This window comes from Coffea eugenioides, chromosome 7, assembly GCF_003713205.1.
Source record: "Coffea eugenioides isolate CCC68of chromosome 7, Ceug_1.0, whole genome shotgun sequence".
NCBI classification, from domain to species: Eukaryota; Viridiplantae; Streptophyta; class Magnoliopsida; order Gentianales; family Rubiaceae; genus Coffea; species Coffea eugenioides.
The window spans coordinates 2,925,138-2,940,699 of NC_040041.1; the positions used below are offsets into that span (position 1 = coordinate 2,925,138).

At 34.9% G+C, this 15,562-nt stretch overlaps 3 protein-coding genes across 4 annotated transcripts; 1 reads left to right on the plus strand and 2 right to left on the minus strand.

The window, feature by feature from the left end:
* Window positions 1–1,161: 1,161 nt before the first annotated feature.
* Window positions 1,162–2,148, minus strand: LOC113777619. Its single transcript, XM_027322767.1, has one exon. The coding sequence runs from the start codon at window positions 2,002–2,004 to the stop codon at window positions 1,480–1,482; it is 525 nt and encodes a 174-aa protein (XP_027178568.1). The 5' UTR covers window positions 2,005–2,148; the 3' UTR covers window positions 1,162–1,479.
* A 139-nt stretch (window positions 2,149–2,287) lies between these two features.
* Window positions 2,288–6,538, minus strand: LOC113777618 (aldehyde dehydrogenase family 3 member F1-like). 2 transcript variants are annotated; one of them, XM_027322765.1, is made up of 10 exons: window positions 5,944–6,538; window positions 5,564–5,632; window positions 4,892–4,988; window positions 4,412–4,618; window positions 4,047–4,168; window positions 3,707–3,811; window positions 3,421–3,593; window positions 3,238–3,328; window positions 2,993–3,142; window positions 2,288–2,889 (listed from the first exon to the last, which is right to left on the minus strand). In XM_027322765.1, exons 1-10 carry the CDS (start codon window positions 6,139–6,141, stop codon window positions 2,635–2,637), a joined length of 1,467 nt encoding a protein of 488 aa, XP_027178566.1. In that variant the 5' UTR covers window positions 6,142–6,538; the 3' UTR covers window positions 2,288–2,634. The 2 variants fall into 2 exon arrangements, with proteins under 2 accessions (XP_027178566.1, XP_027178567.1); XM_027322766.1 differs by lacking the exons at window positions 5,564–5,632; window positions 5,944–6,538 and adding an exon at window positions 5,142–5,167 and having other exon boundaries at window positions 4,892–5,055.
* Window positions 6,539–12,877: 6,339 nt separating this feature from the next.
* On the plus strand, window positions 12,878–15,424 carry LOC113778195 (floral homeotic protein DEFICIENS-like). The gene is made up of 7 exons (XM_027323511.1): window positions 12,878–13,202; window positions 13,319–13,385; window positions 13,468–13,529; window positions 13,669–13,768; window positions 14,660–14,701; window positions 14,824–14,868; window positions 15,035–15,424. Exons 1-7 carry the CDS (start codon window positions 13,015–13,017, stop codon window positions 15,188–15,190), a joined length of 660 nt encoding a protein of 219 aa, XP_027179312.1. The 5' UTR covers window positions 12,878–13,014; the 3' UTR covers window positions 15,191–15,424.
* The last annotated feature ends 138 nt before the right edge of the window (window positions 15,425–15,562 follow it).

The following is a 15,562-nucleotide window of genomic DNA, read 5'->3' on the forward strand; positions in this document are numbered from 1 at the left end:
TTTGTTAGGCTTTCTCAACTTTCCTCTGCTTTCCGGCCATACTTCGGAAAATTTTGTCAAATATAATAGCAGTAGACCATCCATGCAAAATCATCTAGTTCCCTTTCTTTTCTATCTCTCAACAGAAAGAAAGTTTTTTGTTCTCATTTCCTTTCTTTTCTTATCAAATCTGATCTTCCAAACTAGCTAAGAGTTCCCATTCGATACTCTTTAATCTTTTCTCGCACTTCAATCCTATGTTCTAAATTTGTTATTAAAAATTTTTTAGGCTCAGCTCTCAAGTCTTGTTTTATGCCACCATTTTGTTTCTTTATTTGTTTTTCTTATTTTATTTTACTTCTGAGCAAGTAAGAAAAGTTAATTGCTAGCTTGAGGGGTATGGCTAATCAAAGAAAGTCGGAGAACTTTTTTTTTTAATAATTAAAAAAAGTTAACTGTGTTTTAAGAAACTATGTACGTATGTGTTTTCGTCTTAATATGATGAACTTAGGGGATGGGGCCTCACCGGTCTCATTTCAATCACTTAAAAGTTTTTAGGTGTAAATAAATTAGAATAGGGTGTAAAGAAGTTTTGGTTAGATGTAAACAAGTTGGGAATAGGGTGTAAACAAATTTGAAATGACCATTTTACTATAAATTGTACTATTGAATCCTTAAATTCTAAAGTTTTTTTATATATAAAATATGATACTTCCATTAAATCTATATAATGACAAAAATTGCATTATAGACAGATACAATAAAGTTACACAATTACGTTAGATTTCAAAGTTGATAGTCCCAAATTCGAAACTTAATACATCTATTATGCATAATTACAATAGATCCCAAAAACACATGTAGTTCCAATTCCGGAACTTAGACACACCAAATGTGAGTAAATGTGTTTTTTTTTTTTTTGGTAAGAAGTAAATGTGTTTACTCAATCGACTTTAATCCCAAAATAATCGCCACGGTCATAAAGCTACAGCAAATAAAAAGATTTGTAGCTCGATTCACTAAAGAGGTTAGCAATATAAAATATTCGAGGTGAATGGGGGAATCGATTTTTTAATCTCTAGAAAAGAAAAACGATGATATTTAGTCAGTCAATTGTGACACCACAATCATAAATCTATGTATGAAGTATCTAGGCTCTACGCTAGATTTTACCGTCCAACATTAACAACAAATTGGATGGTACAAATACAATTAGAAGTTGATGACACTATCCAGCCTTTTCAATACAATACAACAAGCTGAAGAAATTTTTCAATCGACCGTCTTTTAACTTTTGACGTTTCCGCTTTCCACGTGTACTAATTCTCTCGGAGATCACCAAAGAAAAATGGAAATGAAAAGCAAACTCTTTTTTTTTAATATATAAAAAAAAATCAAATATTTGCTCGTCAATTCTTCACCAATCAGTGGAGGGGAAAAAAAGAAGAAGAAGAAGAAAAAAGCCCCAGAAGCATAAAGAATCAGCAATAATTCAAAACATCAGCTCTGTTCGGAAGAAGCATTGGGGGAATCAGGACTGGTTTTGTAAAGCTTGTTGTAGGCCTCCAGCTCTTCGTAGTAGATGTCCCACACGCACCTAACACATCCGCTTCCACAACAGTCATCCGGCAACGGCTTCTCCGGCGGCGGAGGAATATATCGGGGTGTTGACTTCTCCAATTCCTTCTTCTCCTCTTCTTTTTCACCGTTCAAAATCGTCGATGTACCGCTAACTGATTGAGAATTATCAGCCATGGTATCCTGGATGCCAGAGTTGTTACTATTTCCACTATTGATTGCACAAAATAATCTCGGTTGGAGCTGGGTGGTGGCAGCCGTTATTACGGTCAGATTTTTCATGGATTGCTGTCGCAGAACATTTTGGTGCGGCGGCAGGAGATAGATGATACGAGGATTACTGACGTCGGAGGTTGTTATGCCTGAAGAGGTTACGTACGAGAATGAGGATGCGGGACGAAGAAGAGATTGATGATGTTGGAGGAGGAGGAGGAGGGCCGTTCCCATAGGCTTTAGGCTTTAGAATTGGTCCATTCGCACTTTCTAGAATTTTATTTATCTGTTTATAAAAGGCCGGAAGGACATTCTGGCGTCATAACGCGTGGGCAATCAGTGGACCCAAACGAATGTGCGCTGTCCAATAAATTTACTGGTTTTGGGCCGGTCCAAAATAAGCCACCCTCCACGGACGGTAAATACTTCTAGTATTATTCAAAACAATTGTCTAGTTGCACGCACCAGAAGAAAATCGCTTTTAAAACTGTTTTAGGGAGAAGGGCAAAGACGGAAGTTTTCCTTCTAACATGGAATGTTTAATCCGTAAAAGTAGAAACTTTGAAAGTATTGACAAACGAAGCATTTGAATATGCATTATACAAGAGTCACTCAGATGGTATTACTGAGCTGGAAATGCGTCCTGATACAAGTAGAACATGGTTTCCTGACTGAAGCAGCAGCATAACATTTCTGGTAGTACGGTTGTATGGTTTTATGGTTGTTTAGAAGTCGATGAGTTCTGCATAATTTGACAGAATTTGCAGCAATTAATCCTATCAATGGTTTTGCTTTAACTATAATATTATCGGTTGCCAGAAGAGCAGTGCAACCGCTCTTACTGTCTCATTTGATCTTTCTCTTCTAGTTTGATCGCTTGAATATCCTTCTCAATCCCGACAACAGCAGTAATAACCCCAGGTAATCAAATTTATAAGCCAATTTGATGAAATCCAGCTTAAAATCATTCCATGGAGGATACCTTGGTTCCAAGTCAAGGTAAAAGCTCCTCTGCAGAACTGCTTTTTCATGGCTGAAGGTATCGAAAGAGTACTTGCCGTGATACCTTCCAATACCACTCTCACCAACACCTCCAAATGGTAATGAATCGGCCACAAACTGCAATTTTTTTGTTGGAAAGGAAAAAGAATGATGGTTTGAACATGTATGCTTTTGCATCAACTACGGCTGAGAGCTTACAACGAAGTTTGAATAGAAGTACCTGGACGATTGCATCATTGAAGGTTATGCTTCCGGATGATGTTTCAGATAAAAGCTTTTTTTTGAATCTTTCATTCTTTGTGAAAGCATGGATGGCAAGCGGTTTTGGTCTCAAGTTTATAAACTCAATGCTTTCCTCAATTTTATTCAACTGTAACACGAGAGAGAAGATATTATATCAAACTTCTTTTCTTGTAGATTAACAGCTTCATTTGAGGCCTTCATTATGAATATTTTTTCTCTTACTGTGATGATTGGCAGCAGAGGACCAAATATCTCTTCAGACATTATATCAGCATCAAGAGGAGGATCCAACAAGATGGTTGGTTCAATCATCCTGTGCAACATTAGTCAAAAGTTTGAAGGCAATAAGTAGCACGCATCCAGAAAGATCAGCTTGCACAATACACAGATTGACACAGCACTTACAAATTTTGTTCGTCCCATGAACCACCGTGAACAATGGATGCTGCAACTCTGGGGTCCCCAAGAAGATTGCTAACTCTATCAAAGTGGCTTTTGCTGACAATCCTACAAAGATTCTTCAAGTTTGGCATACTGTCACCAAAAAAAGCTTTGATGCACTTCTTCAACAACTCAACCTGAGAAATCAAACCGAGAAATCAAACCAAGAAATCATGGTAGATATCTATTTCAAAACCATTAGATCCAAATGGAGGACGAGCCTCACTCTTAAGGAGCATGCCATCATTACCAGAATTGAAGCAAATTTCTCTTCCACGAGAACATAATCAATCCCTATGCATGCCTGTCCACTGCACAGTCCCCACTTGCCACCAACTATTCTCTTAATGGCCACCTTGGAGCCACATGGAACAAATTAGAATAAGAATAGTAAACGCATACATCGTTTATGTATTTGTCTGCAAATGGGGTAATGCAATAACACATTCTTGTAGTCTAAGACAAGAAAAACAGTTGTTTTCTGACTTCTCATTTAAGCTCATGAACCTGCTTTAGTCTAAGACAAGAAATATACATCTCATGTTCTGCATTTTAACATTCTTTTAGTGCTTTTAAATACTATAGGAAACCTCTAAATCTGAAATGGAGAGAGAATCGAGGATGGTTGGACATTTTCCCCCAAGCTCCAGAGTTACAGGTGTTAAGTGATTTGCAGCTGCGGCCATGATTATGCGTCCTACTCGTGAACTCCCTGACAAGGTATGATCAAACAGAAAATGATAAGATTCTGTCCATCATTCCTTAATGATATGTGTTGGGATGGTGGAAGAAGGTAATCTTCTCCTGGTTGCAAAGACAATTCACTTATAAAGCTCATTTTTTGTACCAAAAGTGTAAACTGGCAAGGTAATTTCACTCAGTTATCAACAGCAAGAACACGATACATTCCCAGGGAGAAAAGGATTAAACAGTAGGTGACCTAAATAAGAATTACCAGTAAAGAATATCTTGTCCCACTTCTGCTGCAGTAGTTGTTCAGCTGCATCATGTCCACCTTCAATGACTTTTAGTGCTGCTGAGTCCAAGTAACGGGGGATTGTATTAGCAAGAAAAGAAGAGGATGCAGGCGATAGCTCTGAAGGTTTCAAGACCACTGTGTTTCCTGCAGATATTGCCCCAATCACTGGGTCCAAAGCCAGTGCTGCACAAAGAAAGAAATAAATTAGCCTAAAGGACATGTATCAACTTATTTGAGATGCTTCTCCCTGCCTCTAGTAAAAATAAGGCTCACCAGAAACTCAAAAGAACCTGTAACTCACAATAAACCACTACACTTATCCTAGGAGGTTTGATGGAGAAAGGAGGTCAAGATCTTATTAGCATGCTTCTATTTGAACATACACATCAGCAATTACTAGTTCCTTGACGACTATCAAAATCACATTGGATTACAACAATATCTAATTGAACTTACAGATAGGAAAATTCCAAGAAGCAAGGATCAATACTAGGCCAAGTGGCTCAGGTAATACTTCTGCTCTTGCTGGGAAAAAGAGCAATGGTATTTGGCCCTGTTTAAACGGAGTTGTTAGCAGCTGCAAGAAATCGAGATGAATAGTCCATCCCCCCTTGGTTTTACTTTGATCACAGAATAAAAAAACTGTAAGTGACCGTTAACCTAAATCTAGCAGCCAAAAAAATTTCAAGTTACCCAAAGTGCTTACCAAAAAATCATTCTTGTCTATGCTTCGATAACCAGACTTCAGCCAGCACTTATAGAACGTACTTCCTCAACCAAGTTCAATTTGTATCTAAACCTATCTAAGACGAAACTCATTTGTGCACTTCTTTTTCGTTTCTTGGCAACACTGGTATGTAAAATGAGGGGAAAAAAAAAGTTTATAGAACATGCATGCGACCACTATGTTAAAGTTGATAGTGAGCAATACATGTATCAGAAAGAAAAATTATGATCAAGAAACATATACTCTCAAATTGAATTCCAGTTCAGCTACTAGCTTACCAATTTAAATAGCTCTCTACTTTCGAATCTTGAACCAGATTGGCCAATTTTACTTGTTTGTAAAAATATGCATCGAATAGCACTACATTTAAGCAGCTAAAGTGATGCACACTAGCGACACACCTTCTTGGGAGCCATCCATTTCTCAACAGAGGCCAAAGCGTAGTTGGCTGATTTCTTCAGAACACCAACCTGTTAGGGAAGGCAAAAAAATAAAAAAGAGGGGAAAATAAAATAAAAGCATGGCATCATCAAACAGTTATAGTAACACTTAGAATTTACTTTGGAGGTGTCCCAAATGGTACAGTAGACAAATCATAAAACTCCAACCCAGCATTAACTATCTGTTGGCCCTATCAAAACTGGCTCTTAGCTAAATGAATAGGGATGATCACAATGGATATGTTAAGAAACCAAACAGTACTATGCTGGATGCCTGATATTCTACCGTGATACCAATAACCAGAATAATTATGCAATTATTAAAAAAGAAAAAATCTTACTTCATCGCGATAAGCTTCAACGGGATGCTTGCCCAGATCTTGTTGAAGCGCATCAAAAATGCTGTCTTCGTTCTCATCAAGGAGTTTGAGAATAGCTCTGAGCTGGGCCTTTCTCCATTCGAGGCCTCTGGTTTTTCCACTCCGGAAAGTTTGCCTCAACTCTGCTAAGTTTCGGGCCAATCCGGGCGATTCCTCCATAGTTACGCTGAGAATGACAATCAAGACTCTGACACCACCCTCTTATGATAATATCAGAATATCTGCTCTCAATTTATATATACATATATATTCCATATCTCTACCAGCTCTCAGTATCTATTACTACTATTAATCAGTATTCAGGTACTAATACTACTTTCTAACATAGTATTTTGTTCTGGCGGTTTATCAAACCCACCTTCACGTTTCCATTTTATTTTGCTATTAATTTCCTATTTTGTGTTTTCTTTGGTGTTTTTGTTGAGGAGGAGGAGGAGGGGTGGGGGTGTGGGGGAGTGCTTGGGTCTGCTTACGTGATTTGCACTAGTAGTATTTTATTCACGAAGACAAGAGAGGGCTGCAGCTTAGTGATGTGAAATCGTCGTACACAAATACTGCTGCTGTGCTCGTTTCCATTTCGGCACAGCTAGGACTTTTAAAGCGTCGGGGTCCAGAGTGGGACGTCGTTTGACAGCCAGCCAGGTCTGGTCCTCCGAAAGGACTGTTGAAGTTTTAATGCCTAATCACGGAAAATGCACAGCATGTTCGCCAACGTTGGTGACGACGACATAACCAGATCTCCTTCTGCAATTTCGATTTTTTTAATATTAGAAAGTTAGGAAACAGACAACAACTCGTAAGTATTTTAACAAAAAAAATTTGCCGCTTTATCAATCTATCATGAATCCAGGATCCTTGTTTTATTACAAAAAAAAGTGTCATAGGTTACTTTTTTTTCCCTTTTTTCTTTTCTTTTTTCTTTTTCCCTCTCACTTGTTAAAGTACTCTATCTAGTAACTAGCAAGATATAGCAAAATTGTTGCCGCAAACTGTAATTTTCCTTGAAATAAATTTGAATAGTCCATTTCAAGATGTATATTATAGTTTTGAAATGTAGAACTAATTCAATTTAAGTCACCCCTAAAAAGTAGTAAAAGAATTTGATATGTTTGCTGAGCATGTTTGGATAGCAAATCATTTTAAATAATTTTTTTAAAGATAATCTGTAATACTTTTTTAATGTGATATATGTAAAATAAAATAATAATTAAAAAATATGTTGATAATACAAATAAATAAAAATTGACAAATAATGCAATTTCCAAACAAACCTACACTTCAGTTTTCTAGATAATCAAGGCATTCATAGAATCCGGAAGATTTGACAATATCCCCCTTTTACAGCTTCCCAACGTTACAGGTGGTTATGATTTGTAAGGTTGTCGGCACATCTTTGTGATAGTAGATATAAGATTATTTGAAAAAAAAAAAAGGAGTCTTGTATTATTAGTGTAATACTTCTTCTAATGTCGCCTGTGTGAAATAAAATGATAATTAAAATATTATTAGAAATTATTTTTAAATAATATTGAAAACCTTTTCCAAATAATTGATTTCCAAACTGAGCATGATTTTCTTGTTTGCTTTGTCAAACTTAATTGATCATGCAAACAAAGGCTTTTTTCAATGAATATTTCCAATTTGATTTCATACTGTCTGCGATTTGTTCTTTTTTATTTTTATTTTTTTAATTTGATCAAGATACAAAACAATTGTTTATTGCTTTGCGTTGCAATCTCAAGAACAATATGTATGGATACAATATTAATGTTATTGGTTTCTTGTGGACGTCGTCTCGTCTTGTGATGCTCTGGTATTTAACAGCTTCCATGCAGGCTAAATGCAGTTCCTTTCGCATTTGGCATTTTCAGTTGCCTAAGTCACCGCATTCCTGTTACTCACACTGGAAGACTTAAGTTTGGATTGAAGTTTTTTTTTTAAAAAAAAATTATGTTTTTTGTCATCATATTTTGCAATCATCTTTTTATTTCACATATATTAAATCGCTACAATAATTTTTTTAAAAAAAAAAATTCAGAGAATAACAATTCAAAGGGGAATGTTTTCATGATTCATAGCAAAGAGAGGACGGACTGTTCGATTTGTATAAAAAAATTGTTTGTAAAGTTGCTTTTGTAAGTAACTCCTTAAGATATTTTATTTTTTGATCCTGTCATATTGAAAGTATTATAATATGTATCCAAGATTTGTACCTTTTTTTTAAAATTTTATTCTCTCATTTATCTTCACACCATTTCTACCTCCAATTATCAGAGTTACAATCCCAACCCTACATCTGACAATGGGAAGAACGGTAAGAGTCCAAACCCAATATTTCTACTTGCAGTTACTTTTATTTGCAGACATAACTTACCAAGAATTAGCTAAAAGGTAAAAGTTACCATAACTTCACAATTTTCCCTACAAAGTGAAAATCTGTGTTTGAGTCAAATCAGAATGGGATTGGTTGGGAACGAAAAATGGCACGCGTAATTCTCCGTTTGGATTTCTCATTTTTTAAAAAATAAATTTTTCATATACAATATTATAGTAATATGCAAACAAAAATAATTTTAAAAAATATCACATCAATACAATATATAAAAAATAACTCCAAATATATAAAAAATAAAAAATAAAATCTATACCATTTTTTTCTCCATCTATCACCACCACCATCATTATCCCCCTTTTCTCCTCTTTCCTCTCCCTCCCTCTTCCTTCTCCCCTCCTCCCTCTCCTGCCACACCCCATCGCTCCCTTTCCTCCCTAAATCTGGCATTGACTAGAGACTACGATTTAGCTACAGCCAAATCACAACTAAAAGGACCACGATCTGGCTGCGATGTCATGACTAGAGGCCTCGATCTAGCTTCATGCAGATCGGAGGAGGGGGAGGAGGGGTGAGATATGGTTGAGAAAGGAAGGGGAAGGGGAAAGGAGGAGTGGAGGGAAAAAAATGGGATGAGGAAGGTGGGAGGAGAAAAAAGATGGAGGAGAGGAGGAGGAGGAAGAAAGAGAGGGAGAAGGAAGAGAGAGGGGGAAGAGTAGAATGGAAGGGGTGGTGGGTGATGGTGGTAATTTTTTTAAAATATTGCAAAAAATTTTAAATTTTAAAAATATTTTAAAATATATTTCAAAAATATCTCCAAAAAAATTTATAATAAAAGATTTTTCTATACATTATTATAATAAAATATTTTTAAAATATTTCAAAAAAAAATAACTAATCCGAAGCCTAGCGTACTTCAAAAAGAATCGGTCAATTCACCTCTTAAAATGAAACGTCTTTTCTAGTATCCTGTCAGCTGGGACGGCATTTATGGACAGTTGAAACTACCTTAATAATGATCAACACTTTCAATCTATTCAAAATAGCTTGTTTCATAAATTACAAGATTTATGACATGTATCTACCCCATAAACACATTAGATGCTAGGCATCATTGATCTTGTGGGACAGCTTGTCCATTTGATTGGACCTTTGTCCAAATACTGTAAAGTTTACTGATATATATATAAAGCTAACGTTTCAACAAAAATAAAAAAAAATAAAAATCTACCCCATAAACACATTAAGAGCACAAAAAATTGCTGCTTTTTCTGTGGTGGGATGGGATCCATAAAGAAATAGGCTCCTTTAGCTTCTTTTGATGAGCGAATTGATTCATGTGGTAGAAATCACGGGACTTGCAAGCCTGTGAATTGAGCGAATGACCTTGTTTGGTAAGTAAGTTTTTGGTCAAATTTATCCATAATACAATTTTAAATAATTTTATTTACAATAATTTTAAAAAAAAATTAAAAAATTTTAAACTATACATTTCAAAATATTCAAAAAAAATACACTTTAAAAAATTTTTGTACAATTTTTATATTAAATTATAATAATATTTTTACAAATATCAAAAAAATCTTATTTGCCAAATGGGCCGACATTTTAGATAAGTCTAACCAGTCCAACAATGTTGTTTGTTTTTTTTTTGGAAACGTTACAGTAACAACGTTAAATACTTGCGAAGTGCCTAAGTCAATCCCCTGTATTCAGCAGCGTAGGACAGCATTGGCCGTCGTAGAATGCAGAAGCTACGAAGAATACATCTTTTGTTGCTTTTCTTTTTGTTTCTATTTGCACGTAGGAGATTTTTGTGTTGAAATTAACGATGCCTTAATTGGACCTGCCAATTAGATTGGGCTGATCTGAACTCAATTCGATCGGTCCTAAATTTAGTGGGCTGAACTTCATACAATTTGAACTAATCAAAACATAGACCAATATATTTTGCCCAATTTAAATGTGAGCTGAATTTGGATTGGACTAGGCTCAATCCAATTAATATTCAGCTTGAAAAATGTGTACACTGTACATGATGGCTCATGTGCGGGAATTAAGAAGATTTGTTTATCTAAATTCAATCAAATATTTAAAGTTTAGATGATTAATTTTATGATAATTTTTTTTCAATCTCTAATTGATAGGTTTGCGGATATTATGGTAAACTGTGTTATTTTTTGTCCTAAAATTCAAACTTTTTTTGGTAGATATATATGGATTAACTAGTTGTTTCACTTAACTAGATTATGTAAACATATAAAATAAATGCATGACATAAGCTTGGGTCTGCCCTAATTAGACTCAATACTTGACTCTTTTTTTTTTTGAGTCGAGCATGAGTTGCAAAAATGTGAACCTAGCTGAATTAAAATTGGTGGGTTTAAAAGAATGACATTTTATTTATGTGAATTGAATTTAAGTATGTCAAAATCCAACTCACACAGGTCAATTGACAGGCCTAGCCTTAATAGAGCTAGACATCTATATTTCCAACCATGTACAACTCTAAAATAGCAACCAGGGAAATATCCCTTCTTTTACTTTTTCTTTGAGAACAATAATTCATTTTTTTTTATTTTTGTAGTGTAAGTGGAAGGATTCAAACTTGAGATCTCTCATTTACATTCTCATCTCCTAAATAATAATTTTTTTATGAATGTATATATAATAAGAATTCGCAATGTCAACTTAATTTATTAGAACAGTCTTTTCTAATTCATTTTATCTTAATAATACAAACCAAGTACTTACAATTGATATGTAACTCATTTTCATCTTCGATAATCCAGCATATATTATCAATTTATACGACATAATCATCATGAATATATTGAAAAAATATGTTTGGGTATGAGATTATTTGACATAACAAACACACAATCTCGAACTGCATTTTTAATCATTTTTTATTTAATATACATCATATTATAAAAAATATTATAGTAATTATTCTAAAAATTTCAAGTAATATTCTATACAAACAACTTCACATTGTGACAGCATATATATATTGTTTGTATGAATGTACATGTATATAGTCGTAAGCATTGTGGCGGCATATAAGTCGTGTTTGATAATTCAATTAAATACTTAAACTTGATATGGATTTAGATCTTAATTAAGTGGCATTGAATATTCTAAACAAAACTTGTTATCAAAATTAAGTGATAAACTATTCACTTATCACTGATGTGATATGTACTCAAATGTATTAGATTTAATATTTAACAATTCAATAATTTAATGGATTTATCTTTCAAATTTCAGTTTTATGAGACACACTCTTAGTCTCTAATGTTAACATCGCATTTTAAGCCAAACCAGTCCACAAGGATTTTTATGCATTATAATCCAAAATAGAAACAGACTATATATATATATCCATCCTAATCCACTCCCAATTTTTGCACACACAAGCACGAAAAGGTAATCAACCTAGACAGAGGGAGCCCAACCCTGACGGGGACTGAACCACCATTAGACCAGACGGGTGCACCACACATCTTTATAGATTTAGAACAAATCTCATATTGAGTCACATTGATGGGAGATAAGATTTAAACTCTTGACCTTCTATCCCATAATTAATGTGATGACCAACTCCTCTAGAGGGAGTTGGTTACTCTAGTCCGATGATTCAATCAATCAAATTGATGAACCGTCTGTCTAACTGGGTTGAGTTGGTAATTTGACCGTTTAAAAAAGTCAACAATTCAGCGGTTCAACCAGAAGAACTGAAAACCCGCCCAGGTTTTGAGAAACACTTGGAGCCAAATTTGAGTTGCACATGCCAGTGCCAGTGGTATAATTCAAACTGGGACCTCTCACGTGACTCCATGGGACCATACCAATGGACAAAGTGCTTTTATGCGCTACTGATTATTTTATAATATTATTCTCTTTTCTTTCAAATCTCGAATTTTTCCTTTTTTCTTCTCCTTTAATCACTCCTCAAATAAGCATTTCTTAATTCTTTAAGACTCTCATACTTTATTCCAAAAGTTAGAAAATAAATTATCAAAATGATATCTTATCATAATTCATTCCTGACATAATAATTACATTGATAAAATTTTTTAATTGAGAGAAAAAAACTACATAAAAATAAGATGTCATGCTTTAAAGTTGGTCTTTATTCCTAATCAAAATTATTTTGACCTCATTTGGGTAATAGTTTATTATTTAATAGCTCATTGAAAGCTAAACAAAAAACTTTTATAACATTAATTTGTCAAGATTTATATATACAAAATTATTAAATATTATATTTAATTAAAAATATATTTTAATAATTCACCAATTTAATTATTTACTTACGAGTTGAACCAATAACTCACTGGTTCACTCCCTTCGTCAGGTTCTTACCCGGGTTTATTTTATTTTGTTCTTTGTCAAAACCCGAGGTTTGACAACGATGTTTTTTTTTTCTACGACTTGTCATAATCAAAAGGACCCGACATCACATGTTATGAGTAGTAATGAGAACAACAAACCTTTCACTGATATGGCAAACCCTTGCGCCTGCACGACGCATCCTCTTTTAACCTCACTTGCCCTTTATAGTAACGGATCAGTCATGCTTATCAACCTAGCTTTGGTACCACACCTCCCGTTGTCTCACAAACTCTTAATCTATTTTTAAGGTTGTTCTTGTACTTGTTTGTTCTTCGAGGAGGAGGAGGAGATTACAGGAGGAGATGGGTCGTGGAAAGATAGAGATCAGGAAGATTGAGAACTCAACCAACAGGCAAGTTACTTACTCTAAGAGAAGAAATGGTATTTTCAAGAAAGCCCATGAGCTTAGCGTTCTTTGTGATGCTAAGGTTTCACTCATCATGCTCTCCGATACCAAGAAGTTCCATGAGTATACTAGTCCTTCAATAACGTATGTCCTATGACCATAACTCTTGTGGTTTCCTGTTTTTCTTTTATAATTTTGGTGATGCATGTTAAATCCGTCGAGAAGTCTTAAGTAGAATGTTCTTGATTTGGTTTGGGTAGGACTAAAAAGGTCATGGATGATTATCAAAGCGCTGTAGGTGTTGATCTCTGGAGCACGCACTATGAGGTGTTTTTCTTAAATTTCTCGCTAATAATTGCTTAGTTGATTATGTGTGTGTGTGTTTTTAGTAACCAATTTGCATGTGTAGAAAATGCAAGAGAGTTTAAGAAGATTGAAGGAGACCAACAATAAGCTGAGGAGAGACATCAGGTAGAGTATTAAGATACGATGATATTGGAGTAGCAACTCCGTACGTATTGATTAAGTGTGATAATACTACTAATTCTTTGTTCTGATTCATGAGTGTGAAGTATCTACTGATTGTACGTCAATGGAATTTGTTCCACAGGCAAAGAATGGGTGAAGACTTGAATGATCTCAACTGGGACAATATGTGCCGTCTGCAAGAGAAGATTGTTGATTCTCTTGCTATCATACGCCATAGAAAGGTTCCTCCTTGTACTTTGCACTTTTTAATTTATACGAGGCTGAATATTTTTTTTTCCTTCCTTCACAATTTCGCTGCAATAACATGGTGGACGTTGTCAATTAAACATATCAGAATATTGGAGTGTGGTTATTAATTACCAGAGAATATTATCGTTTCCATTCTGAAGAAATCAAGAATACTGGAGTGTGGTTATTATTTACCAGAGAATTCATTCATTACTTGGTTCATGTCTTGAACATCAGAGAACAATTTTATTTGTATAATACTCGTCTCATACTTCGAACATGAGTAAACACTTTCATTTTTATATGGGAACTCTCACGGATCTTTGAACAACAAAAATGATTTGTACTTGAAGAATTTCTGTAGATAATTTTTCTTACCCGCATGTTAGTCGTCAGTTTGATGGAGGTTGATTTCAACCTCTAAATCCCTCATTGAGAATTACCTAACTTCAGACCATTCCGTTTGACTAGTATACACCTTGCCAAATCTAACTCATCATGTCCAAAAAATATCCATATGGATCTTTTGTACTCGAATGGATTTTAGTCTTTGCGATGGTTAGAGACTCTCATTAATAGCAATCGACCAGGTATAACTTCCTTCTTGTGAACTTATTTTCTTGCATATATATGCAGTTGAAGTTGCAGGGTGAATTTGTTCTTTCTTTAGAGTCAAAGAAAAGCAAAAGAATTTACATATAGATGAATTAACATTATTTCTTCAATTGTTTCTCTTTGCAACCTTCAATACATGCACCTTCAGGTAGGCGAAAGAAGTGCAGAGTTCTAATGGAACATGCAATTGTCGTCTAGCTAGTCACCTATCCATAGCTTTCGATAGATTTGGTTAGAACTGAGAATACATTTTACGAACTGTTTTGCAGTACCATGTGATCAAAAATCAAACTGATACCTACAAGAAGAAGGTTGGTGATCAGCTTTTATGCTTCAATTCATTCTTTAAAAATATTCGCTTCTTTGCGCGCCCATATAGTTTCTGTCAGAAAGAAAAATATCCTGGGATTACCCTTTCAATTAATGCGCGCAGGTGAGAAACCTGAAGGAAAGACATGGAAATCTTCTGTATGACTTGGTAAGCAGATCACAGATACACCTTCATCTAAAATGGGTGGTCACTTCTCAATTAATTATCTTTATCTTCCTAGCTGGTAGTTTAATTATCTTGGTAGCCACTCTTTTGGGATTCCCAATTTCATGATAAAGAAACTAAAGAAAGTTGGTGTGACTGTCGAGTGAAGGAGGCAAGATCATGTGAAGATCCAAAGTATGGGATTGTGGACAACGCCAGAGACTACAACTCGGCCCTTGCATTAGCTGATGGAGGGTTGTCCAACCTCTATGCTCTCCGATTGCAGTCGAGCCACCCCAATCTTCAGGACCTCCGACTTGCTTAAACTTTAAAAGCTCCAAGAACTGGGGATTTATCTAATTTATGTTCTTATCTAATTTTATCCGCAAAGAACTAGTGGATGTGCTAGTCCTCGTATGAGAAAGAATGTTAGAAGTAATTTAAGTTGTTGAAACTCAAAAACTGCATTAACTATTGGGACGAGGTTTTTGCTCATGCAATATCTACTTCGATGCTGTAATGCGATTTTTAATTTCCTTTAAAAACTTCATCTGCGCTACTTGTTGAGAGTTGGGTTAGTTTATGGTAAAAGTATCCTCATGTATGCAAAGATCGGGAGTTAGGATTAATCTTTGTACTTCTTTTTAAAGATTGTAACAACTGATATGATATGCAGTGAATATCAGAGTAGCACTTA

Excerpts from the sequence above, each read along its gene's own strand:
- LOC113777619 (XM_027322767.1), bottom strand. The coding sequence starts at position 2,004 with ATGGGAACGGCCCTCCTCCTCCTCCTCCAACATCATCAATCTCTTCTT.
- LOC113777618 (XM_027322765.1), bottom strand. The coding sequence starts at position 6,141 with ATGGAGGAATCGCCCGGATTGGCCCGAAACTTAGCAGAGTTGAGGCAA. Across the intron at positions 4,989-5,563 it reads AATGGATGGCTCCCAAGAAG|GGCCAAATACCATTGCTCTT; the intron begins GTGTGTCGCTAG and ends CCGTTTAAACAG. Across the intron at positions 4,619-4,891 it reads TTCTTGGAATTTTCCTATCT|CACTGGCTTTGGACCCAGTG; the intron begins GTAAGTTCAATT and ends TTCTTTGTGCAG.
- LOC113778195 (XM_027323511.1), top strand. The coding sequence starts at position 13,015 with ATGGGTCGTGGAAAGATAGAGATCAGGAAGATTGAGAACTCAACCAAC. Across the intron at positions 13,203-13,318 it reads TATACTAGTCCTTCAATAAC|GACTAAAAAGGTCATGGATG; the intron begins GTATGTCCTATG and ends TGGTTTGGGTAG. Across the intron at positions 14,702-14,823 it reads CTGATACCTACAAGAAGAAG|GTGAGAAACCTGAAGGAAAG; the intron begins GTTGGTGATCAG and ends TAATGCGCGCAG.